The 26,836-nt window shown below is 43.3% G+C and overlaps 3 protein-coding genes across 3 annotated transcripts in view; 1 reads left to right on the top strand and 2 right to left on the bottom strand.

The window, feature by feature from the left end:
• Nucleotides 1–5,787: 5,787 nt before the first annotated feature.
• On the bottom strand, nt 5,788–9,638 carry spcs3 (signal peptidase complex subunit 3). Its single transcript, XM_023979727.2, has 4 exons — nt 9,415–9,638; nt 8,174–8,324; nt 6,435–6,550; nt 5,788–5,995 (listed from the first exon to the last, which is right to left on the bottom strand). The coding sequence occupies exons 1-4, from the start codon at nt 9,555–9,557 to the stop codon at nt 5,863–5,865; spliced, it is 543 nt and encodes a 180-aa protein (XP_023835495.1). The 5' UTR covers nt 9,558–9,638; the 3' UTR covers nt 5,788–5,862.
• Nucleotides 9,639–10,372: 734 nt separating this feature from the next.
• On the top strand, nt 10,373–19,748 carry asb5b (ankyrin repeat and SOCS box containing 5b). Its single transcript, XM_023979726.3, is given in 9 exon segments — nt 10,373–10,622; nt 17,101–17,180; nt 17,899–18,006; nt 18,236–18,386; nt 18,559–18,693; nt 19,039–19,230; nt 19,559–19,606; nt 19,609–19,653; nt 19,656–19,748. Coding segments are annotated over 9 exon segments (987 nt in total). The 5' UTR covers nt 10,373–10,423; the 3' UTR covers nt 19,685–19,748.
• Nucleotides 19,749–23,049: 3,301 nt separating this feature from the next.
• Nucleotides 23,050–26,836, bottom strand: part of wdr17 (WD repeat domain 17) — a 35,957-nt gene continuing 32,170 nt past the window's right edge. The window contains 9 exon segments of the mRNA XM_023979764.3: nt 23,050–23,309; nt 23,793–23,982; nt 24,172–24,270; nt 24,392–24,493; nt 24,754–24,998; nt 25,189–25,300; nt 25,514–25,534; nt 25,665–25,804; nt 26,604–26,703. Coding sequence (XP_023835532.1) covers nt 23,190–23,309; nt 23,793–23,982; nt 24,172–24,270; nt 24,392–24,493; nt 24,754–24,998; nt 25,189–25,300; nt 25,514–25,534; nt 25,665–25,804; nt 26,604–26,703 — 1,129 coding nt within the window. The 3' untranslated portion in view covers nt 23,050–23,189.

Raw genomic sequence — 26,836 nt, 5'->3', positions numbered from 1 at the left:
TGTGGCACTAATGCCCTGTAAGCTTCACGGTTGTTTCTTTCGTTTGTTCTTTTTGTTGGCGACATTTTAAATAAAAAGGAAAATGTACGCTCACCACGCTGCACCTTGGTCTTCTTCCAGCATTGGCCGTAACAGAAGAGTTTTTCTTCAATGAGTCGGATGGGAGGGATATGCTACAGACACCCGACCAGGCCCAGATCCCCATCATTCGCTGGAGAAGGAAACTGAGATTTCGCTGAAAAAGATCAGGGTGCCTTGTGAGGATCAGGCGACGAGTGGCTAATCTGCCTTTGCCTTCCGTCCTGCTAGCTAACGTTCAATCGTTGGAAATAAATGGGACGAACTGAAAGGACGTATATCCTACCAACGGGACGTTAAAAACGGTAATATCTTATGTTTCACCGAGTCGTGGCTGAACGACGACATTAAGAACATACAGCTGGCGGGTTAAACACTCTATCGGCAGGATAGAACAGCAGCCTCTGGTAAGACAGCTGGTGCACGATATCTAAGGAAGTCTCGAGGTTTTGATCGCCTGAGGTAGAGTATCTCATGATAAGCTGTAGACCACACTACCTGCCTAGAGAGTTTTCATCTGTATTTTTCGTAGCTGTCTACATACCACCACAGACCGATGCTGGCACTAAAACCGCACTCAATGAGCTGTATACCGCCATAAGCAAAAAGGAAAACGTTCATCCAGAGGCGGCGCTCCTAGTGGCCGGGGACTTTAATGCAGGGAAACTTAAATCAGTTTTAGCAAGTTTCTATCAGCATGTTTAATGTGCAATCACAGGGGGGAAAAATTGTAGACCATCTTTACTCCACACACAGAGACGCACGCATACAAAGCTCTCCCTCGCCCTCCATTTGGAAAATGTGAGCATAATTCTATCCTCCTGATTCATGCTTACAAGCAAAAATTAAAGCAGGAAGCACCACTGACTCGGTCTATAAAAAAGTGGTCAGATGAAGCAGATGCTAAACTACTACGACTGGAGGTCAGAGACCTGACCGTGTAGTGCAAGGACAACAAACACGCCCCCATTCTCATTGACTGTAGTGGAGCAGGCTGAGAGCTTCAAGTTCCTTGGCGTCCACATCACCAACAAATTAACATGGTCCAAACACACCAAGACAGTCATGAAGAGGGCAGAACAAAATCTATTCCCCTTCAGGAGACTGAAAATATTTGGCATGGGTCCTCAGATCCTCAAAAGGTTCTACAGCTGCACCCTCGAGAGCATCCTGACTGGTTGCATCACTGCCTGGTATGGCAACTGCTCGACCCCCGACTGCAAGGCCCTATAGAGGGTAGTGCGTACGGCCGAGTACATCACTGGTGCCAAGCTTCCTGTCATCCAGGACCTCTATACCAGGCGGTACGCAAATTGGAGTGGGTATAGGGTTTCTGGGATAATGGTGTTGATTTGAGCCATGACCAGCCTTTAAAAGCACTTCATGGCTACAGACGTGAGTGCTACAGGTCGGTAGTCATTTCGGCAGGTTACCTTAGTGTTCTTGGGCACAGGCACTATGGTGGTCTCCTTTAAACATGTTGGTATTACAGACTCGGACAGGGAGAGGTTGAAAATGTCAATGAAGGTACTTTCCAGTTGGTCCGCGCATGCTCGCAGTACACATCCTGGTAATCCGTCTGGCTCTGCGGCCTTGTCAAAGTTGACCTGTTTAAAGGTCTTACTCACATCAGCTGTGGAGAGCGTAATCACACAGTCTTCCGGAACAGCTGGTGCTCTCATGCGTGTTTCACTGTTATTTGCCTCAAAACGAGCATAGAAGTAGTTTAGTTCGTCTAGTAGGCTCGTGTCACTGAGCAACTCTCGGCTGTGCTTCCCTTTGTAGTCTGTAATGGTTTGCAAGCCCTGCCACATCTGACGAGCGTCAGAGCCTGTATAGTACGATTTGATCTTAGTCCTGTATTGACGCTTTGCCTGTTTGATGGTTCGTAGGAGGGCATAGCGGGATTTCTTATAAGCTTCCGGGTTAGAGTCCCGCTCCTTGAAAGCGTCAGCTCTACCCTTTAGCTCAGTGCGGATGTTGCCTGTAGTCAATGGCTTCTGGTTGGGGTATGTACGTATGGTCACTGTAGGGATGATGTCATCGATGCACTTAATGATGAAGCCAGTGACTGATGTGGTGCACTCCTCAATGCCATTGTAAGAATCCCGGAACATATTCCAGTCTGTGCTAGCAAAACAGTCCTGTAGCTTAGCATCTGCTTCATCTGACCACTTTTGTATTGATCTAGTCACTGCTGCTTCCTGCTTTAATTTATGCTTGTAAGCATGAATCAGGAGGATAGAATTATGGTCAGATTTGCCAAATGAAGGGCGAGGGAGACCTTTGAATGCGTCTGTGTGTGGAGTAAAGGTGGTCCAGAGTTGTTTTCCTCTGGTTGCACATTAAAACATGCTGATAGAAATGTGGGAAAATTGATTTAAATTTCCCTGCATTAAAGTCCCCGGCAACTAGGAGCGCCGCATCTGGTTGAGCGTTTTTTTGTTTGCTTATGCTGGAATACAGCTCATTCAATGCTGTCTTTGTGCCAGCCTCTGACAGTGGTGGTATGTAAACAGCTATGAAAAATACAGATGAAAACTCTCTAGGTAGATAGTGTGGTCTACAGCTTATCATGAGATACTCTACCTCAGGCGAGCAATATCTCGAGACTTCCTTAGATATCGTGCGTCAGCTGTTATTTACAAAAATACATAGTCCGCCGCCCCTTGTCTTACCAGACGCCGCTGTTCTATCCTGCCGGTGCAGCGTATAACCAGCCAGCTGTATGTTGATAGTGTCGTCGTTCAGCAACGACTCCGTGAAGCATAAGATATTACAGTTTTGAATGTCTAGTTGGTAGTTTAATCTTCCGCGTAGGTCATCTATTTTATTGTCCAAAGACTGCACGTTTGCCAGCAGAATGGAAGGAAGTGGGGGTACTGTTCGCTCATTAGCTAGCATTTTTTCATTATTTTTTAAAAGCTGTTATGGTTGTTAAGGCTTTGAGTTGTTGTGGTAGTTTGTTCCACTCAACAGCTCAGGTATATAGAAATGTATTCTTATCAGATAGACTCTTATATTTAAACACTGAATATTAGAGTCTCTGGCTCTGGTATTATGCTGGTGGACATCTCTAACAAATTAAATATATTTGGATAGGTGCCTAGTGGCTGAGTCCATGATAATTGTGTGGATTCTGTTTGGGACTGTTGATGAACCATGATGTGGAGGCATAATAAAAGTGACACTGGACTAGCACACTAGCCAGAYTCTTTAGGGTATCTATAAATAAGTTTCCATCCAATTGGCGACAGATTTCCATGTGAATATACTAAAATCMGTATAAAAACAATATGTACATTTTCCTACCGGAATTGTGTTTCCATCAATGACGACAGACAGCGCATATCAATATTAAAAGTTGAATTTTGTGGTTACTTGAAAACAATGCAATTATTCATTGTGGTGTTGTAGGTTAGTCTATGTAGGATAATTGTATATTGTCCCTAAACAAGATCCGTAGGGGAGCTTTTTGAGCTGCGTGACTCATGTCTCACTGTTCTTTCAAGAGCATTGATGCACCTGGCCTCTCCGCTGCCTATCAGCTATTCCTATTTGTTCTTGTGGATTCATATTGAAAATTGATGCAGCTTTGAATGGTTTTATGTGTGGTATGATTGCTACTTAGCCTATTGCAGATCTGTACAAARGATCCACCTATCACTATGAATGGTGYATAGAGAGTAGGATACAGTCAGACTGGTAGACTTTAGTGGTATAGTAAAAGTTAGCTTGTGTGCATAAGGGAAGTACCAAAACACCTTGATATAGTGGAGGCGCATGCAAGCAGATGAGGAAATGTGGCTAGGATGGATGAAATTATATAGYAAACCCTGCAAAAGAGCCAATGTAAACCAGGAAAAGAAACACACAACCCTCCTCTGTGGCCAATTTTTTTTTAAACGCAACCCTCCCCTATTTTGGAAGTTTGAACTGTCCCTTAGGGCTGTCAAATCCACAAGCAGCTCGTGGAATTATACCTAAAGCAGACATATCCATTGGCTGCACAGTCGCATTACCATAAATCCCATACAGCCTTGCTTACAAATTCAAACACTGCAYTGTAACCAACACCTCGATTAGAATTATATAAATCCTCATTTCGTTTAATGATTTTTKATTTTGAGCGTAATTATTTCTATACAGCCTACACTTTRTCGTGCTGAACTTCTAACGCCTGTGGGMCGGGTGTGGCTTCGTGACAGTGCGCAAGAGGCTGCTCGCCAATTTGACAGCGCCAACCCAGTTCCACCTCCACCACTGCCTAAACATCAGCTATAATGCAGGTGTCAACTATCGCTAGTTAACGCATGATCTGATTTAATCTAGGCCTTAGTTTAGGAGATACCCTGCTACCCCGGCGAGCTTCCCCCTTGTCTTAAAGTGTAAGTCACTTTGGGTTTAATAACCTGTACAACTCTTCACTAAACACCCTTCGTCTAAATAGCAGGGCGCTCTGCGTCTAAATAGCAGGGCGCTCTGCTATATGCAGCTGAATTTCCCCAACTCTTGTTTGGTTTCCCTGCATATCACATATGGTCTAAGAACAATTTATATGAATTTGTTATTGTCCAAGATTAAAATCAGTCTCTTGAATACAAATATCTGGCAAGCTATAATTACATTTCCCCTTCAACTGTGGCTGCTGTGTCAACAACCTTGGGCTTTTCTGTTCKTATTGTCATACAATGGATGTTTTTCCACTCGCTACCTCTGCAAACCCACTCAAACGTGAGGCCTTCAATTAAATGTTGAAATCGCCAATCTGTCTAGTCTACTACCTATGTACATTCTTTAGAGGTACAGTGACTATGTTGAGTTATTTGGAGGACATTTCAAACGACGTTGTAGCCATTATATTCATATACCATCATTTCAAAACATTATGAATAGAACAGATATTGTTTMATGGAACTCAATTATAATACATCGAAAATTATTCTATGGACCTATGTCCATCATTCTAAATGTGGCAACTACTCTGAATGCTTTGGGTAAGTGGTAGGTTGTGTTTGTGGTCATATGGCGCCATCTGTCAGTAAAATGTTAACATTAAATATGTTTTMTATTTAACTAGYCATGTCAGTTAAGAACAAATTCTTATTTACAATGACAGCCTACCCAGACCAAACCTAGACGACGCTGGGCCAATTGTGCGCCGCCCTATGGGACTCCCAATCACGGCCAGATGTGATACAGCCTGGATTCGAACCAGGGGCTGTAGTGATGCCTCTTACAGTAAGATGCAGGGACTTAGACCGTTGTGCCACTCAGGAGCCCTTTTTAACCAATCCTCTTCCGCTTCTCTACTAATAACCAATCATACAGAATTATCTTTCAGATGTTTTTTTATAAAAAAGAAAGCAACACCTACAGTGAACAAACAAAAACTTAAATTATCCAACGATTTCACATTGCCATTCATTARACAGGTACTGAGTACTACTGTAGAGTTATATGAAGCATGAGGAGTCCTGACTTTCTAGTTACTAAGTCCATCTCAGCAATGACCATTTAAACCAAGGATTACTAGCAGTCAAATCCTTGCTTCCTCACCTCTCTCAAAGTGCATTGAAGTAGAGGATCCAAGGTCTCTCCTCTAATGAGCTTTGAGAGGAATTTAGGAAAAAAAGACGCAAGGATTTCACTGCTAGCAACATTTAGACAGTCTTTTTTCTGTGGCAGCATRAATGCAAAGGCATACAATTGAACCGTTCCCAAATGTACACTTTTATTAAAAGTCATAAAAGATMACACAACAAARACAAATGGTGGAACWGTTTAGTAGCTCTTGGTGGTCTCGTATGATTCGGGGAAGGGGACAGACATGTGGCCAGAGCCCATGACCAGGGGCAGGATCCCAGCGTTGGGCACCACGTTCCAGGACAGAGTCAGGGTGATGTTTTTGTTCGCCCTGGTGGAGAGATCATCACACAAAGGCCTTAAACATCGTAGAGCATTCCTACAGCATTTCCATTCAGAAGACTGGAGAGGAGCGGGAGAGGTGCCAAAGGCGGTCCTCTACTGCCCTCTGCTGCATACAAAGGGTGTTCCATAACTATTCAACATAACGTAGGACTAACGGGGAAAAAATATTTGTTTCTCTATGTAAAATCAGATTAAATTGTATTTGTCAGATAGTTTACAGCAGGTTTAAAAGGTGTAGCAAAATGATTGTGTCGATGTGCCTTTTATACCTGCTGTAAACTGTATGTGACAAACTATTTGATTTTATTAAATAAAATGGCATCAAGACAGATTCCACACCGATGCTATATCAAAAACATGAATTGTTATCGTTAGGTTACTGGCGCCAGAATAAAAAAGTGAGAGGGTGTACAGAGGATGCTTACCGAAGGCCGTTTCCGTCATCGAAGAAGAAGTACTTGGACTTCATGTCTCGGAGGTTGAGCTTGGTGCTCTCTCCCCTTAGCACGATCTTATCCCACAGAACCACCTGGTTCAGGGCCTGGAAGAAAGCACAACACGTCGCAGTTAAATATCACTAGTTGGCAGCCATTTTACCATGCACGTCACCTTCCTAGGTGGCCTGATCCCAGATCTGTATCAAATCACATTTTATTTGTCACATGAGCAGAATACAACAGGTGTAGACTTTTCTGTGAAATGCTTACTTACGGGCCCTTTCTCAACAATGCAGCGTTAAAAAGCAAGAAACATTTACTAAAAATAAACACGGAAATAGTAACAATTAAATAACAACGAGACTATATACAAGGAGTACCGGTACGGAGTCAATGTGCAGGGATACGAGGTAGTTGWGGTAATATGTCCATGTAGGTAGGGGTAAAAGTGACAAGGCAATCAGGATAGATAATAAACAGAGTAGCAGCAGTGTGTGTGAACGTGTGTCTATGTGTGTGTGGCGTCAATATGCATGTGTGTGTTTTGTGTGTGAGCACATGTAGTGTGTGTGTGTGTGTCTGTGTGTGTAATGGAGTGTCAGTAGTATGTGTGTGTGGGTAGAGTCCAGTAAGTGTCCATAGAGCTGGTGCAAGAGTCAGTGCAAAAAAATAATATATATATATTTTTAAAAAAGAGTGTGAATGCAAATAGTCCAGCAGTCTTATGGCCCGCTTGCCGTGCGGTAGCAGAGAGAACAGTCTATGACTAGGGTGGCTGGAGTCTTTGACAATTTTTGGGGCCTTTTTRCCCCACTGACACCTCCTGGTATAAAGGTCCTTGATGGCAGGGAGCTTGGCCCCAGTGATATACTGGGCCGTACGCACTACCCTCTGTAGCGCCTTACGGTGGGTTGTCAAGCAGTTGCCATACCAAGCGGTGATGCAGCCAGTCGAAATGCTCTCAATGGTGCAGCTGTAGAACTTTTTGAGGATCTGAGGAACCATGCCAAATCTTCTCAGCCTCCTGAGGGGGAAGAGGCGTTGTCGTGCTCTCTTCACGACTGTGTATCAATTTCCTATAGRCATAGTTTACATTGGACTATACAGCACAAACAGACCTGAGACCAACCCAGGCTACTTCTTAGGATACACTATTTATAAAATGTCACCCTTCAAACCATATTGCCTTCTTGGCTTCCACCAATTAATTGTGTGTGATCTGTAGAAGAACCAATGTGTCAACAGTGTGTGGCAACCAGCCTACCCGTGCCAAGAGGAGGAACGTGTGATAATGACCATTGATACACCATAAAGTTCTTACATTGCTCCTGGTGGTGTAGAAGTATGACTATTCTGCTGCAATTCTATCAATAGGGTCATCTACCTATAGAAGGTCATCCCTTCAGATTGGCTTTCATCAAGTAGAATTTGTGTGATCTGTTGTTGTGGCAACTACCAAAGCAAGCCAAGAGGATCGTATGATAATGATAATTGATAGATCAACAGGAAAGAGAACAGGTCTGGGTTGTATTCATCACACCGATTTTGCAACAGAAACCGTTTAGTCGAAGCGGAAAACATTTGGCAACGAAAATTAGAGTTCGAAGAGTGCCTTGGTCCTCCTTTCTATTGGATCATTTCAGGTAGGTACCTCCCCGTTTGGTTCTTAAATGGTAAACCGTTTCCGTTGCAAGARGTAARGTATACACCCGTTGTAAGACACTTACGTTGCTCTTGGTGGCGTACTCGGCAGACAAGTAGAGGAAGAGCTGCTTGACGTTCCAGTCAAATATGGGCTTTATGTCAGCAGAGAGGTCAAAGGTGATGAACCCCAGGTCACTTCTCTCCCTGGGTCCTGTGAAGTCATCCACGTTTTTCCTGTCAAATGGTAAAGGCCGAGTTAGTTGTGTGCAGTGCATTGCATCCTAYAATGATGCCAAGATATTTCTTTCACCACGTGGAACAATAAGCTGTCAAAATATCTGTTTTTTGTCTTGGCTACACCATAGATAGTAGTAGGCTACATTTACTTTATGGTTTCTGGCTGTACATATAGGCAATMTTCTCTAGCTACACTTTGCACTGTATGGCTTGGTACAACTACTAGAATGGCATACCACAGTTCAGTGGGCCCCCCGCAAGGTCTGAGCAAGGGGGGACAACAGCTAACTGCCTACAATTCTACACATTTTGCCATGTGGTAAAAAGAAACGTGCAGTTTTCTAGTTAATCTCATGCTATTTACATATTTTGCCATGAGCCTGAGAGAAAATGTTGCTGTTTAAAAGTAATTTCCTGCAAATCTACACATAACCACAGGGCAGAGAGAAGAAATTGCAGTTTTTTTATAGCTAATCTCATGGTATTCTACACATTTTGCCATGATACTGAGAGAACATGTTGCAGTTTTACAGCTAATTTCCTGAAAAAAAAACTGTGCCATGGCTCATGATCTGTTCATATGCTAATGGGGGGGGGTGTAACCTTTATTTAACTCGGCAAGTCAGTTAATGACAAATTCTTATTAACAATTCTTATTTACAGTAAGGTCGGAAACATTTGATCTGCTGGCAGCTAGGTTACGGTTTGACAAAATATACCYCGCTGACGTGCTGTTCAACTATTGGATACAATTTTGCAAGCAGCAGCAACTGGCATCCGGTCTGGCTGGCAGGCTACGTTGTAGCCAAAGACAAAAACAACTGTTGTTCATTGCTCAGGCAGTTTAATACACTGGTGTCTGTTAGATTGATTGGCGTCAATATTGCCATATGGATTCAATGATCTCCTCGAGCTAGCATTAGTTAGCACCATTGCAAAGACTCATACACCGAGCTAGCTATGTAGCCAATTGAGACCAATAACTGTTTATACGAATACAAATGTGATAGATCACGGAGTGAAATATATCTAAACCAAAGCAATGGATGTTCACTGTTGTTTAATAATAATAGTAGTCATCACTCACAGCATTACTCTCGAGACGTGGATATCCACCGGCACCCTCCGYTCTTTGAACGCTGTCGTGATAAAACAGCCAAACGTCAAAGCTGCCATCACGCTGAGCGAGAAAGCGAAGAGGGAATTTGCCCTCGACAACACTGTATTCATTTTGAAATACAATTATATTACAGTTTCATACACAACGATGCGGCACACTTCTAGCTGCAAAAGCAGGAAGTGTAGTTTGACACAACGAAATACGGAACAGGATGGTTTTTCCGTAATCGATGGAACATTAAAGTGAAACATTGCCCCCATGTGTTATGGAGGTGAACTACAGTTCACACTACCAGTAACGGCTTGGAATTTCATGACAGTAGACAATTGACTGGATAATATAATTTTGAAGTAAAAGTACATGAGTCAAGATAATGTTAAACCTCAAGAGAAGAAAGGCTCAACACGTATTTTTGAACCTTTCTGAAACATCACAACAAAATGGAACAAACCACAGGTCAACTAAGATTAAGGCCTGGGCTAGCTTTTTGTAACCACAGGTCACAGTCACAAAGCCCCTGGCTATAGCTGTACTGTATTCCCTGCCCTAGGGCTGCTGGCAGAGTCTAAATGGCCCTGGGCCTGTATCCACAAAGCGTCTGAGAGTAGGAGTGCTGATAGTGCTGATCTAGGTTCAGTGTTGCATTTTAGATCATAATGAATAAGAATACATGGATAGGAGTGGCCTAAGCCTAGATCTGCACTCCTACTCTGAGACACTGTATGACTATGGGCCCCAGTTGTCCCACAGGCAGGCGGGCAGCGCTATAATACAGCTGCTCTCTCCAACTTATCCTATCTGGTCTCGACCCAGCTGCTGAGGGGAATTTKTGTGTCATTCTGGGCTGGCATATGACCCAGTACCAGAGTCAACACAACACAGATAGCCAGGCCCCCCATTTAAATTTCCAAAACATTAGCAGCCAGCCACCGACAGCCAGGCAAGACATAAGCAKGGCTAGACAAGCAAGGAAGCAATGACTCCAAATGTGGATAGRCAGTCTTTTGGKACAGTACACRACTCCAATGTCTACCTCTCCATATTCGCTCTGTTTTGCGTCAAGCTCTTTGTCAAGARCAGCCTGAATATTCTCACCCACTTCTARGTGGTGAAGGSGAATCGGAAGGAGGCTGCGCGCATTGCAGAAGAGTTTTACGATTTTGGACAAGGGCACAGTAAGTAMCTGTTTCTGTGAAAGGCAACAGACTATTGTTCTATGGTAGAGGGTCATACACATACTTTCTACAGTAAAGTGTGTGTATTAGGGTATTCCAGCTTTCTAGATGCTCTGTGTCTGTAACATGCCAGGCAACTGTATCGTCTTCCCAGGAACTACTCAGCCTATCGTTGTGGCCGGGGACATTAGAAACACTTAGATACATTTTTTTTTTTATTATTATTATTTTTATTTCACCTTTATTTAACCAGGTAGGCTAGTTGAGAACAAGTTCTCATTTGCAACTGCGACCTGGCCAAGATAAAGCATAGCAGTGTGAACAGACAACACAAAGTTACACATGGAGTAAACAATAAACAAGTCAATAACATGGTAGAAAAAAAAAAAGAGAATCTATATACAATGTGTGCAAAAGGCATGAGGTAGGCAATAAATCGAATAATTACAATTTAGCAGATTAACACTGGAGTGATAAATCATCATTGTGTATTAGATATACTTTCTTCTTGATGTCTTTCAATGCTCTTTTCTTGCTGAGGTACTGGGGGAAAGCACTGCATTGTAACAACCACACATGGGATGAGGGAAAAGACCCAGAACCTTTGGCATCATGATGACACGTTGGGTTGGCATGACAGAAGTCTCTGATTCAACATTGCTTCCGCCCTTAGCGTATTCCATGCACTGCAATCATCAAGTGATCTGATGAGATGACACAGGGAATGCACATTTTTATATTCAAACCATAGGTTTGCAGCTGTACGTGTTTGTATAATTGTGCATGCCCTTGGATGGTTGTCCTATCTAGGAGCTGTGCCCTTATTAAAATGCCACACAATTCATAGACAGTTTCCATCACAGCTGAGACTTGGCAGTTAGAGGCTGCAGCCTGTAGTCGTACTCCACGTAGGTTACGCACAGTGACTGTCAGCCAGGAATGTTTTGAGCTGAACAGAAGCATGTTAGAGAGAGGTTAGAGAGGCTCTAGCTTTCCATCCCCAAGTACAACTAGTTTAACTAGTCTATTTGATTTGAAAACCTATAGTAGGGCTATTCAATTATGGCTCTGGAGAGACAAAATACCTATTAACTAGTTATTCAAATTCCCTTATAATCAAAGACTATTTCAGACCAGGAACATCAGGTATGTAAACTCTCTGGTCAATCAATGACTGATCAATGAATTAACGACCAAAGATGTCCGTCCCTGAATTATAACCTGACAATTATGACCTTATAACGTGACCAATGACGTTATAAACAGTATGTGGCTTTTTCACTTGAATATTGCAAGCAAATTATTGTTACATAAGCAACTAGGCATATTCAAAATAGCAAATACTATATTCAACTCAAAGTTCAAACTTTAGTATTTCAAACCATGCAGAATGAATCCTTTATGAACAGAACGGTTCCTAACCCTGAGACCAGCGGGGGTAAAGGCTGTTCTGGTCTAAACCATTTCTTAACCTCTGATAAAAATAGCAGGGTGTCACTGCCACAGCCACCACATTCTCTCATCCCCTCAGTCTCTCTCTCTCACGCTCTCTCTCTCTTCGCCCTATCACAATATATCCTACCCCCCACACCTTCTTATCCTTCTTATTGTTCTCTCTCTCTCTCTCTCTCTCTCTCTCTCTCTCTCTCTCTCTCTCTCTCTCTTCTCTTTTCTCTCTTCTTCTTCCTCTCTCTCTTCTTCTCTTCTCCTCTTCTCTCTTCTCTCTCTCTCTTCTCTCTCTCTCTCTCTCTCTCTCTCTCTCTCCTTCGCCGCCATACAATTATCCTACCCCCCACAACATTCTTATCCTTTCCTTTCATCGTTTTTTCTTCTCTTTTGTTTCCGTTCTCCTCCTCCTCTCTCTTCTTCGTCTCTTTTTCCTCTTCTCTCCTTCTCTCTCTCTTCTCCTTCGTTTCTCTCTTTCTGCTCTCTCTCTTCTCCTCTCTTCTCTCTCTCTCTCTCTCTCCTTCTTCGTGCCTGTTTCATGTTTATTGTGGTGCTTGTCCATGGCAGTGAAACGACAACAAGTCGAGCAGCCAATCAGAGAGCAGGATTTAGACTGGATCATGGTGCACAGTGCTGCGGGGACAGATAGCTGATGTAAACATGCCTGAAGTTCCATCTGCAGAGAGCTCGAGCGAGCAGCAGCCAGAAAACACGTCGAGGAAAAGAACGTTAGAGAACACAGACGATTACACCGCAAAAAAGAAACAATGCTGCTGGGGTATTTTAACTAGCCAAGGTCAGTAGCGTTTTACGCACACACAATTGCGTATTTGCGCACTGGGTGAGTGCGTCTCGGACTGTCACAGTGCAATGTTATTATAGGACTCCTGTGCTGTTCGTGTCAAGTTTGAGGTAGAGKGAGGGGTTGACATAGAAATGTTTCGTGAAAAAGGCACCTGTTCTGGAACATTCTCATAGGATCCAGCCTATTTGGGACTGTGCTATAGCATGTGAAATGAAGCTCTATGATATAAGAATACCATGACATAATCAAACAAACGCCTTGGACACATCTGGTCAAATGGGTCCCTAGAGCAGTCGAGTGCTTATCTGACTGATGTGAATACAGATCCATACATCTTACATCATAACACAAATACGTTTTTTTATTTATTTAACACATACTTTATTAGTATTATTACTAGGCCTATGTGTAGTAGTAGGCCTTAGGGTATGTGTCTATTAAAGTTTAATAATGACTGGCCTATAACAGCTGAATCTACCATGTACTCTCATGACTCTCACACAAGACAATAAGAGTATGACCTTTGAACTGGACTAAGCAGCAGCTTCAGACAATTAAACCTGATTATATCTCTTTAACAGCTGTATCCAATCTAAACAGTAGCTGGGTCACATTAGGGTTGTATCTGCTTGATTACTAATTGACTTTGACATCCAAATGTTTGAAAATGCAATAGTTTGTTATTTAAGCAGAATAAATAAACAGAAATACAAATTGCAGATATTATAGCCATTTCTGCTTCCTCCTGTTATTGCTTAGTGTGGCAAAGGGGAGCCTTAAGCGAAAACAAAAGTCACATGTTCAGTGCACTGTTGCAATATACATGAGAGCTACCATTTTACCCTGCTAGAATAGAGACACCATGTGCTGTCCGAATGAGAATAATGGGCTTCAGCCGCACCAGGCAACCAGCTATAGAGGATCAGGACTGTGGGAAAGGTTGGCTGAGTTCCTGGAGAAAAGAGAGGAAATAGAGAGAGGGGGATTCCAGGTTGCTGTTGTGACTGGAATTAACTACTTACTGTGGCTCTAACATGTGCTTCCTAAGAATAGCTTCCAAACTCTACTTATCTCTGCACCAGTGGTGGTCCTCAGTGGCACCTGTTGTTATGCTATGTATACCTTGAAAGAGGGGTCTCTGTTATTGTCCTTTCCCCCKAAAAAATATCTATCAAAATGAATGTCAATTTGCAACAACAAAAAACAAATATACAGTATTTTAGTTGTCCTATTCATCATAAAAGATAGTAGCAACAAAAGGCCATTTCAGTGTACTACATGAGCTTGTCAGGTGATGCAGATGCCCTTCCAAAGATGGCCGGCACAGTCACAGCTCTGCCTGTGTGAATCCATGCAGTGACAACAAGTCCCTTCAGTACAGTAACAGTACAGTAGGTGACAGGCGCACTCTTCTCCTACCGGCAGCAATGTCATATACATATAAATGGCTAGATGTTCCGTGGGGAGACGGAGACATGGGTAGGTAGTATTGAATATTGCACTGCATTGRTGTGTGATGTTRATTTTTAATATTTTTTTTTATTTCACCTTTATTTAACCAGGTAAGCTAGTTGAGAGCAAGTTCTCATTTGCAACTGCGACCTGGCCAAGAAAAAGCAAAGCAGTTCGACACATACAACAACACAGAGTTACACATGGAATTAACAAACATACAATCAATAATACAGTAGAAAAATCTATATACAGCAGACAATAAATAGGCCGTGGTGTTGAAGTAATTACAATATAGCAATTAAACACTGGAATGGTATAATGTGCAGAAGATGAATGTGTAAGTAGAGATACTGGGGTGCAAAGGAGCAAGATAAATAAATACAGTATGGGGATGAGGTAGATTGGATGGGCTATTTACAGATGAGCTATGTATAGGTGCAGTGATCTGTGAGCTGCTCTGACAGCTGGTGCTTAAAGCTAGTGAGGGAGGTAAGKGTCTCCAGCTTTAGTGATTTTTGCAGTTCGTTCCAGTCATTGGCAGCAGAGAACTGGAAGGAGAGGCGGCCGAAGGAAGAATTGGCTTTGGGGGTGACCAGTGAGAAATACCTGCTGGAGCACGTGCTACGGGTGGGTGCTGGATCGGTAGGAAAGTCAGTTTTACGAGGGTATGTTTGGCAGCATACGTGAAGGATGCTTTGTTGCGAAATAGGAAGCCGATTCTAGATTTAATTTTGGATTGGAAATGTTTAATGTGAGWCTGGAAGGAGAGTTTATAGTCTAACCAGACACCTAGGTTTTTGTAGTTGTCCACATATTCTAAGTCAGAATCGTCCAGCGTAGTGATGCTGGATGGGCGGGCAGGTGCGGGCAGCGATCGGTTGAAGAGCATGCATTTAGTTTTGCTTGCATTTAAGAGCAGTTGGAGGCCACAGAAGGAGAGTTGTATGGAATTGAAGCTCATCTGGAGGTTAGTTAACACAGTGTCCAAAGAAGGGCCAGAGGTACAGAATGGTGTCGTCTGCGTAGAGGTGGATCAAAGAATCACCAGCAGCAAGAGCGACATCATTGATGTATACAGAGAAGAGAGTCGGCCCGAGAATGTAACCCTGTGGCAGCCCCATAGAGACTGCCAGAGGTGTGGACAACAGGCCCTCCGATGTGGAGGTATTGCTGACATTTTATTATACTCAAGGCTCCCTCAAAAAAGAGACTCATATCTCAATAGGATTTCACCTGAKTAAAGGATTAATAAAATAATTTAAAAAACACCTAAATATTGTTCTCTGACGTGGATGGTAGTGTTGTTGGGTGTGTAGGGAGAGACTGAGCTCTGCTCTGCCAGTTGTACAAGGCTATGCCTGCCAGTTGTCACAAAGGGCCTGTGCCTGCAGTTGTACAACGGCTGTGCTTGCCAGTTATGTACAAGGCTGTGCTGCAGTTGTACAAGGCTATGCCTACCAGATGTACAAGTATGCCTGCCAGTTGTACAAAGCTATGCCTGCCAGTTGTAACAGGCTGTGCCTCCAGTTGTACAAGGCTGTGCCTGCCAGTTGGTCAAGGCATGTGCTAGCCAGTTTGTAACAGGCTGTGCTGCGCCAGTTGTACAAGGCTGTGCCTGCCAGTTGTAAAGGCTATGTGCCTGCCAGTTTGTACAAGGCTGTGCCTGCCAGTTGTACAAGGCTGTGCCTGCCAGTTGTACAAGGCTGTGCTGGCAGTTGTACAAGTGCTATTGCTAGCCCAGTATGTCACTTGCTGCCAGTTTTGTACAAGGCTGTGCCTGCCAGTTGTACAAGGCTGTGCGCCTGCCGAGGTTGTACAAGGCTGTGCCGCCAGTTGTACAGGCTAGTGCCGTCTGCCAGTTGTGTACAAGGTTGGTGCCTGCCAGTTGTACAAGGCTATGCCTGCCAGTTGTACAAGGCTTGCTGCCAGTGCTACAAGGCTGTGCTGCCAGTTGTACAAGGCTAATGCTGCCAGTTGTAACAAGCTGAGTGCCTGCCAGTTGTAGCAAGGTGTGCCTGCCAGTTTGACAAGGCTGTGCCCTGCCAGTTGTACAAGGCTAGTGCTGCCATTTGTACAGAAGGCTGCTGCCTGCCAGTTGTACAAGGCTGTTGCCTGCCAGTTGTTAACAAGGCTGGTGCCCTGGGCCAGTTGTACAAGGCTGTGCCTGCCAGTTGTACAAGGCTGTGCCTGCAGTTGTACAGCAGGCCATGCCTGCAAGTGTGTACAAGGCTGATGCAACTGGGCCAGTTGTACAAGGCCGGCTCTCTGTAGCTGCCAGTTTACAGTTGCTGCCAGTGACAAGCCTATGCCTGGCCAGAATGTAGAAGGCTAGTGCCTGCAGTTGTACAAGACTATTATGCCTGCCAGAATGGCCTGTGTGCAAATGTTATGATATATTCATCCACACTGTAAGCAGAGTGAAAAACCTATCCCGCAGCCGCTCTGTGATATTAGTGACAGCTGTGACAACTGGGTTTCAGTTTTCTGAACATATGAACATGGATAGTGGACTGGTACTACTAGCTTTTGGGAAGTAATTCTAGATGAGGARTACGGTAATGATTGAATAATAAGGATACCGACAGAGAGTGAAGGCTACGATGAATGCTGTCATTGTATCAGASTTGAATGGGAATGTGCTGGTTATATATATATATTTGTGGATGTGACCATTAAGAGCTTGTATGATAGTGAAGGGCTGTCACTGTAAACGTGTGACTGTAATGTGTGTTGTTTTGGAGAGGCTCAGTGTTTTGTCTGTCCCTCTCCCAGGGTCATGGGCGGACCGGTCCCCTCTCCACGAGGCAGCGTGTCAGGGCCGTCTCCTGGCCCTCAGGACCCTACTCTCACAGGTGAGTCACACACAGAGGGGCGGAAGCACCACAACYCAAAGATTTCTGGTCAATTGTTTATACAGCGTTAAGACAGAGGAACTTTTTGACACCTTTATATAAAATAAAATGCTGATGCCCTTTCTGTACATTCCAGATAAGATACATATATGTTTGCCATTTTCCCTCGTAGTCAGATTTCCAAAAGTTTATTTGGGTAGTCCATCTGTAGATGCTCTACAGACTGTCAGTAATATTTCAATTATCTATCTACTAACTTTAGCGTTAACCCTAATCTTAACCCTTATCCTAAACCTAAACCCAACCCTAACCCTAGACCTAACCTTAACCCTCACTCTACACTATCTAGGAACTAAAAAGGGTTCTTTGCCTGTTCCCATAGGAGAACCCTTTGAAAAACCCATTTTTGCTTCCAGGTAAAACCCTTTTGGTTCCAGGTAGAACCTTTTTACACAAAGGATTCTACATGGAACCKTAAAGAGTTCTACCTGGAACCATAATTATTTATACTATGGAGACAGCATTAGAACCATTTTGGAACCCTTTTTTCTAAGAGTGTAACCCGTATTGGAAACCTAACTGTAACCTTAGCAAGCAGCTGCTTATCAACAGACAGTGTGTTGATAGTATGACCATCTGTAGAGCATTTACACAAAATAAAGTATGGGGAAAGTGAGACCCATATAATGAATGCAAACATTTCTTGTTGTCATCCCAGGGTTACAACGCAAACATCCCTACCATAGACCATGTGACGCCGTTGCATGAGGCTTGCCTGTCAGACCATGCGTCATGCGCCAAGGCGCTTATTGCAGCTGGTGCCAATGTAAGTCATGACCAAATGGACGCCCACACAAACACGTACACTCCACGTCAGAACGAGACATCGTTATGCTGTGGCAGCAACTCCTCTTTTTACATTCCGATTGACTTGTCTTTGTTGTAACTTTGTTGCAGCAACTCATTTATTTTACATTCCGATTGACTTGTCTTTGTTGTAACTTTGTCACTTATATACACATGGTTTTATGACAATGCTCCATCTATCTGATCAGGTAAATGCCACCACCATTGATGGGGTGACGCCGCTGTTCAATGCCTGCTCAGCGGGCAGTGCCACCTGTACAGAGGTACTGCTGGAAAACGGAGCCAAGCCCCAGTCAGAGATATGCCAGCCCTCGCCCATACACGAAGCCTCCAGCAAAGGTACTGCCGTCGCAGGATATGTGTGTCATACACATAGCTGTCACTTTACTGTGAGGTTTTGAAATAGTCTGGCTGTAATTTTAGTATGTTTCCCCCCTCTATTCTAAGATGAGACTACTGAATGCGTTTCTGAATGAGAGTGTCCTGGTAACACAGGACGTATTGTGTGTAGGCAGAACTGCTTGTCTGGAGGCTCTGATCACATGGGGAGCAGACGTGGACTATGATATTCCTCACCTAGGAACCCCCCTGTACATCGCCTGCATCTCCTCAGGACTCCAGTGCACACAGAAACTCCTCGATGGAGGTCAGTAACTAACCAGACACTTTGGTCCTAACTTCAAATGATCTCTCCCGTTGACATCAATGCATTTTTGATTTTATTTTTTACGATTCATCGGTTTGTAAATAAAAATCTTCTGTATTCTGCATTTACTAAGGAAAGGTATGTCACGGGACATTGTTTTACCTGATGCAGTACTCACAAACACGGAGCGTGTTCAGGAGGGAGAATATATTGAAACTGAGTGAAACGGGAAGGAACTACACAAACGTGTCCCTTCAGATCATAGATTCATGTTTTCTGTTGCAAACCATTTTGCTACAGTGTGACCTACTGAACAAAACCAATGTTGTCTGGTTTGCTCCACAGGGGCCAATGTGCAGAAGGGCAGGTTCCTGGAGAGCCCGCTCCATGCAGCAGCTCAGAAGGACTGTACTGAGATCATCAATGTGTTGTTAGAGTTTGGAGCGAACATTAACGCTAAAAACCTAGAGCTGAAGAGACCGGTGGAGTCAGCCCCACCTAACAGCGCAGCAGAGGAGACGTTACTGCTGCATGAAGGTAAGATTATGCTCAGTTCACATGGGAATATTAGCCTGATTCCAGATCAGTTTGTACTGTATAACTAACTCATATGTTTGTTTTAATGCCAAACTTGTGGTCTGATTAGAAACCGATACTGAAGTTTCTTGATACTAATTCTGATCTGGGACCAGTTTAGGAAATATCTCCATTCAGCTGGTGGGAAGAAGTCAGAATCCCTTGTAAAACATTGCTATTTGGATTATAAAAGTGGATGATATTGAGGCTGTCTTGGATTAATCAGATAATCTCTATATCTCTTGCTCTCTCACTCTGTTTCTCTCTCTTTCTCTTCATCTCTCTGCAGCAACACCCCAGTCACTATGTCAGCTGTGTCGTCTCAGTATCAGAGATTATATGGGCGATCTCGACTACACCTCATCCCTCAGCTACACCCTCCAACCTTCTCAAACGCTTCCTCCAGTACAGATAGAACGCAACGCTCTCTCTCTCTCTCTTTCTGTCTCTGTCCTCTTCTCTGTCTGTTGCTCTTTCCTTCCTCTTGTCTCTCTCTCTCTCTCTCTTTCTGTCTCTGTCCGTCCTCTCTGTCTGTTGCTCTTTCCCTTCCTCTCTGTCTTCCTCTCTCTCTCTTTCTGTCTCTGTCCGTTTCTCTGTCTGTTGCTCTTTCCCTTCCCTCTCTGTCTTTCTCTTTCTGTCTCTGTCCGTCTCTCTGTCTGTTGCTCTTTCCCTTCCCTCTCTGTTTCTCTCTGTCTTCCTCCTTCTCTCTTTCTAAAGGAGAGCATCGTCATAATAGAGGATATCCTTTATCCCATCCTCTCTCTTTCTTTCTCTCTGTTTCTCTCTCTGTTTCTCTCTCCATCCATCTTTATCATCAAGTGAATTTTTTAATCACCCACCGAACCTTACTTCTTTTTAACCCAGAACCTCAAACGCACCGAATCCATCCCATTCACTGACATCTGTTTTAACTGTCTCTCTGAAGCACCTACGCGCATGGTCATGTAAATGTCTATATTCTGTTACATTGACCAAAACAAGAGTTTGAATGCTCAAAATAACTAAATATTAACACTGCGTAATACTGTGTTATTGGTCCTTGTTAAAATGACACCCCCACTGCGGTGATCGTTGTGATCCCAACTTGTCAGAAAGTTGTCTGTAAAGATATTGTGTATTGGTGTAAATCATGTTTTTCTGCACATTACTATCTAAGTCAAGTGGATCATCTGCATGTCACTTTGGTTTTGTATCCAATAATCCTGTGCACGCCATACGTTTAACTGCCTAATATTCATTGGCCCAAATAATGAAAGGGGTCATTGAATCTTTAATGTAATGTATAACATAGTATAATGTACTTTAATGTACACATGAATGTTATGTTATCTTGTTTGAATGAGCTGCCTTTATGTAAACAAGAGAACATCATGTACTTTAATGTACAGTGTTATCTTGCTTGCATCATTGGTAGCATATATTTTTATTTATTTATTTTATTTCACCCTTATTTTACCAGGTAAGTTGAGTGAGAGCACATTCTCATTTACAGCAACGACCTGGGYAATAGTTACAGGGGAGAGGAGAGGGGATGAATGAGACAATTGTAAGCTGGAGATGATTAGGTGACCATGATGGTATGTGGGCCAGATTGGMAATCTAGCCAGGACACRGGGGTTAACACCCCTACTCTTACGATAAGTGCCATGGGATCTTTAGTGACCACAGAGAGTCAGGACACCCGTTTAACGTCACATCCGAAAGACGGATATATGCAGCTCATTCATTACACATTGACATGTGTACATTAAAGATTCAATGACTCCTTGTAATTCCCCGATAATGTGGAAAAAGTTACAAATATTTAAAATGATACCCATGATAACCTGATTGTGTCTGTCCTATATGAGGCTCTTATGCTAATCAGATGTACTGTGAATAATATTGTGTTTCAAATATTTTCTTATATAATATTAGCCAACTAATATATTAACGTGACATGTATATGCATAACTCACTGAAAAATGTACAGTATTTTGCCAAAACTCATTTCACATACTTCTCACCTGTTTCACTCTAATAAATCAGAATGTTAATCCATGATGTGGTGGTCTTGGAGATTATACTACTTGCATTTTTCGGCTGTGGTTTAGTTCAGGCGTTTGTTCTTTTTGTAGACTTTTTKATTTTGTCTACAATACTAGATGGTGCTCTGTAGCATGACTCACTTTCTCAATTGATTTAGAAGATCCTTWACCTTTTCCATTAATCAAAACTCAAATATATCCTGCTTACAYATTGTACARGTTTACATTGGTATCGTCTTTATGTTACAAAACTAACATGTTGATATTTTCATGAACACATTTTATAAACTGCAATGGCAGTACAAACAAACTGTACATATGTCAATAAGTAAAACATAATCAATAAATACATATGTAAATAAATGCATTTGAAGATAATTTAAGTATAGGTGGAAAACTAATATCAATACATTATTAAAAAAATCACAACACTTGTATAAATTATCTGAATAAATGTTTGTTTCATTAAGCAGAAGGAAGAAAACCTCTTGTTTTTACATGAATGTACCTACTTACCAATATACTGTATGTCGCAGTGAAAGAGTTTTCTACTTTAAGGCACAACCTTCAGGTATTACATTTTTTWAAATGATTAATAAGCCTATTTATTCAAGTCTGTGTTTCAAAAGCAAAATGATTCTCAAATAATGCCTTTTTATCACAGCTTTCTGTTTAACATATAAGCTAGCTAGTCTTAGCAGGTTGTCACCGTCTGCCAAATTGTGATAGTAATAATGAATTCCATACAGAAGCTTGTCATCATTATGAAATCACTACAAATTCTGCAGTCAGGTGATGGCTACAAATTATTATGACGCGGTAATGTTGACGAGACTTAGAGACATTCTAAAGCATCGAACCCACCATAGAATATGAGTTTTAATTCTATGGATCCAGTATCGTAACAGCTATTACACTTGCAAGTCTCTAGCCGTGTACAGTACCAACTARCTCKKRTTCTAGCTAGCAACTGTGATCCCTGAAACAGGGCTGCGCAACTCAACAGGAATTACAGTCTTATGTACAATACAAGAACCTATTCACAAGTTAATCGACAACTTTACATGTCCACATCCTTTTTTTGTTGGTCCAGCAGAAGTCTTATACATTCACAGTCAAACACAGTACTGTACAGACACGATGCTGCTAAGCTGTTTTAATGCGAAAGCAATCAAGTCCTACATCAATTATTTGATTGATTGATGCTAAGCTAAATAAAAGGTTAACAGGTACGTTTCTCTGTATTTGTTTGCTTTCGATCAACTACCACTGTAAGCCTACATCATCATATGCTTTGCTCTTGTACYTGTATGTGTGCGGGKTGGTTTCTGTAACAGACAGAAATGATGATGCAACATTGCGCAACGTTAAACCAACAGCAATACAACACAAATATGGTATTCATCAATCAAATGATGCTGGTGCTATGACCATGGGCATTGTAAGAATCACATAGCTCGTCGACTTGTCTGTCTTGGTACTGATGTGCACGTGACGGTGTGTGTAAAACAAGACAGCCGTACTACAATGGTCCCGCTCCTACATAGAAACACTATAACCCGTTTCAACCACGCGAACCCTCTTTGTCACTGTCTAAGTACGGCAACACGTTTTCTATGAGAAGCTGTAACACTGTTGACTGGATGACTTGTGCTGCACACATTGTAAACCACATAGAAAAAGCACATAGTGGAGAGAACTCATTTTAAGCATCCTTCCTTCCATCTCTCTTCTTTCGTTCTGGAACGTCCATCCCTTCTTCCTTCTTTCTCTCAGGAGGAGCAGGTGTCGGTCCTGACGTCGCCCTTTTACCGCCGTGTGACCTTGGCCTCGGAGGCTGACCAATCAAAGGCTATTAGTCCTGTAGCCCATCCTCGTTGGCTAGGCTGGCTCTTAGAAGGGGTTGAGACGGACACCCGTCCCCAGAGGTGAGAAAGGGTTCACTTTGGCCCACATAAGGGCGTCGTTCAATGATATGGCCGATTTACCGTCCTCYAGGAAAAACACAGGGCCCTGAGTGAAGAAAGGAAAAACACAGCACGACTTTTATTCTTCTKTCATTGACCTTTACATCACCATGGCCTGCAAAACAGTTTAAAGGTTGTAGTAACGTCATCTTTCTCCCCTTGAATCACCAGAGGAAGTGACTGAGACACACTTGAAGCAGAAAGGCACTTCAAATCGTCGCTGTGGATACAGCTTGAGCAGCAATTTAKTGATTACCACCCACATAGTGATTACCCACCACTAGGGGACTACAAATAGTAACCACTTATGGGTTATATATAGCATGGTCCTCTTTATAAGGGGTTAGAAAGCATGGCGGTTTCGGTCTGGGTTGCTGCTGAGCCCTTTGTTTGCCTGACCCAGATTAAGCCTAGTCCCTAACCATATTCTGTGTCCTCGAAACTGTCCCTTTGTGACCAATGTATTTTTCTGAATGTATTTTTCTGAATAAACTTTGATTTATTAATTGGTTGATCGCTTGAGGCTGACCTGGATCCTGAGTCCGGTAAAGCAGGAGACRTGGACGTCAGAGTGGCTGGGCAGGTTGGAGCCTGTGACATAGTCGGGCCCCTCCAGGCCCCTGAGTGGCTCCTCCTGAAGCCTGTCTAGCAGACGGGCGTGCTCTGCCTTCTGGGCCTCTGACGGAGGGGTGTAWGGAGCCTCATCAGGACCCCTGGAGCTGGGTGGCATGGAGACAGAATCAAACGATTCAGACAGGTAAACACCGGTGTGTTTTAATGTCAGACTTTGAACCTCAAACTGTCTTGAGTTTGCTAGTCCAATACTTGGACGTGACGACTAACGTATTTGCCAGGCCAGAGTAGAGTATATCAGTGTCATGGATTGATAAGACAATTCTTCCACTCACTTGATGAGAGACTGTGTGCAGGCCATCCATGCCTCCAGCTCTACAGAGAGTTGCTCTATCTGTAAGGGAACAGACACCTCTCTCCTCTTCATCAACTGACTGGGGAGGAAGGTGAGAGGTCAGAGATAGGSCTTTTAAATTCAACGTTGAAGCATTAGGTGATGTAGGTTCAARATAGACATTTAGAAAGTGRTCCATACTGTGGCTTTTTGCATCTTACCTGGTGTACTCGTAAAGTGCAGGAACGATGCTGGAGTATTGTCTTCTGATGGCCAACAGTGCACCGATGTAGCCAGATAGGATGAGCAGCTCACTTCGAGCTCTGTAACACAGAAAGAACATCCAAGGTGAGAGGGCTGAGGACCAATTTATAGCAGCAGACGTTCTTATCCAGAGTGACTTACAGGAGCAATTAGGGTTAAGTGCCTTGCTCAAGGGCCCATTGGCAGATTTTTCACCTAGTCGGCTCAGGGATTCGAACCATAAACCTTTCGGGTTACTGGCCCAACACTCTTAACCACTAGGCTACCTGCCTAGACCCAGGTGACGTTGTCTCACACATTCTGATTCCCATTCACTTACTCAGTGAACTTGGCAAGTATGAGCCGGTCCGTTCTCATGTAACCCAGAAGGTCCAGGATAGGGTGGACAGAGTCTACGGTCCAGTCAGAATCACTCAGCTGTTCTTTGACGTGGGTGATGCCAACAAGCAGGGCTGCCTCGGGTTCTGGACTCATTAGATAGTACTTGACAGCATTGAAGATGTCACCCTCGCTGACAGCCGACTCAGCTAACGCCTGACACTCCTCCAGACTGGGAAGACCACACTGGAACAACACCACCAATTATTAACATGCATTTCTTACTTCAATGTTGTTGTTGACATTTTCATGTCATATTGTCGATAGGTCTATTTCTATGTTCTTCTGTTTAAACAATTAGGGCCGGTTTCCCGGGCCCAGTTTGGACTAAAAAGGATGCTCAATAGGGAATTTCCCMCTGAATTTCAGCACCAACTTTTTCATGGATTTGGTCTATCTCTGAGGAGCTCCCAGGGTAGAAGGCACACAGCTTGGCCAGCAGGACCTGGTTGTCTGGGATCATCTGGAGAAGGTCAGCTGCCAGGTCCCTGGGAAGGAGAAGGGTGGTGACATTAGTCCAGTAGTTGGATTGCAGAGGACACATCCACACATCCCTTTGAAAACCCAAGCAGTCTTTATGAATGAGGTAAGGTACTGTACAAGACCAGGTACAACCGGATGGAACAAAATCAATCCAGAATAAAGTCAAATCCATTCTCGCATTAAACACTAGGTTATGATACATGAAAAATGTGTAATACCTGCTTCCAACTGATGGAAAGCTACAAGAAATGAGAGAATGGAGATGATAAACAAATGCACTCTGTATATTCACAATCATATGGAGAATATATATAATCTAGCCTGTCATATTTATTAGCCCTCTCATGAAGAGTTGTAATTGGCTCTTACCAGGTGGGTGCGGTCATGTACTTCCTGGCTAGTAGCTCCAGGACGTAGTGAGTGGCCTGATTGGCTGATTCTCCCAAAACCAGCCCTACACACACAGCCAGCTCCAGCTCATTACCCCGGATCAGACTGGCCATAGCTAGCTGTGGGGGACACACAACAACATGATAAGTTATGCATCTACTAAATATGCCCATTTATGTTCACATTCATAGGCATTAGTGCTCTGTAGGTTTTTGCTCCAGCCCGACACGTAAATACCTGATTCAGCCAATCAAGGGCCAGATGAGCCGCTGATTAGTAGAACCGGGTGTATTGGGAGTAGGGTTGGAACAAAACCCTGCAGGAGGGTAGCTCATAACCAGCTTTAGGTTTCAGGTGTACAACTAGCATGCAGCTAGCAGTGCCAGCAGCATACCACCAGCAGTGCCAGCAGCATACCACCCTGCATACCACTGCTGACTTGCTTCTGAAGCTAAAGCAGGGTTGGTCTTGGTCAGTCCCTGGATGGGAGACCAGATGCTGCTGAAAGTGGTGTTGGAGGGCCAGTAGGAGGCACTCTTTCCTCTGGTCTAAAAAAATATCCCGGTGCAGTCTTTTGGATGGGACGTTAAACGTGTGTCCTGACTCTCTGAGGTCATTAAAGATCACATTGTACTTATCGTAAGAGTAGGGGTGTTAACCCCGGTGTCCTGGCTAAATTCCCAATCTGGCCCTCAAGTCATCACGGTCAACTAATAATCCCCAGTTTACGATGGGTTCACTCTCCCCTGTAACTATTCCCCAGGTTGTTGCTGTAAATGAGATTGTGTTCTCAGTCAACTTACCTGGTAAAATAACGGAATAAAAATAACCGTGAATGTTATGTGTGTATGACAAGAGAACATACATAGAGGATCATATGTAACCTTTGACGCCATCATGCCCTGTCTGTGTGTTTACCTCAGTGTTGTCCACAGCCAGGTGACAGCAGGCTGCCAGCACAGCACGGCCATCTTGGAAATACCACTCCGCTAGCTCCTTACATACACACTGCAGTAGCCTGGAACAACAGAGATTACACTTCACCCTCACAAGCCTGGGGTCACGAGGGGATATTCAGTTGCCCAGTATAGATGAAATGCACCATGGACAGGATGGTGATTACGTATCCTGTGGAACGCTCCATAATTAGG

Source organism: Salvelinus sp. IW2-2015, linkage group LG34, assembly GCF_002910315.2.
Source record: "Salvelinus sp. IW2-2015 linkage group LG34, ASM291031v2, whole genome shotgun sequence".
Lineage (NCBI taxonomy): Eukaryota > Metazoa > Chordata > Actinopteri > Salmoniformes > Salmonidae > Salvelinus > Salvelinus sp. IW2-2015.
This window is presented reverse-complemented; position numbering and strand designations above follow the sequence as displayed.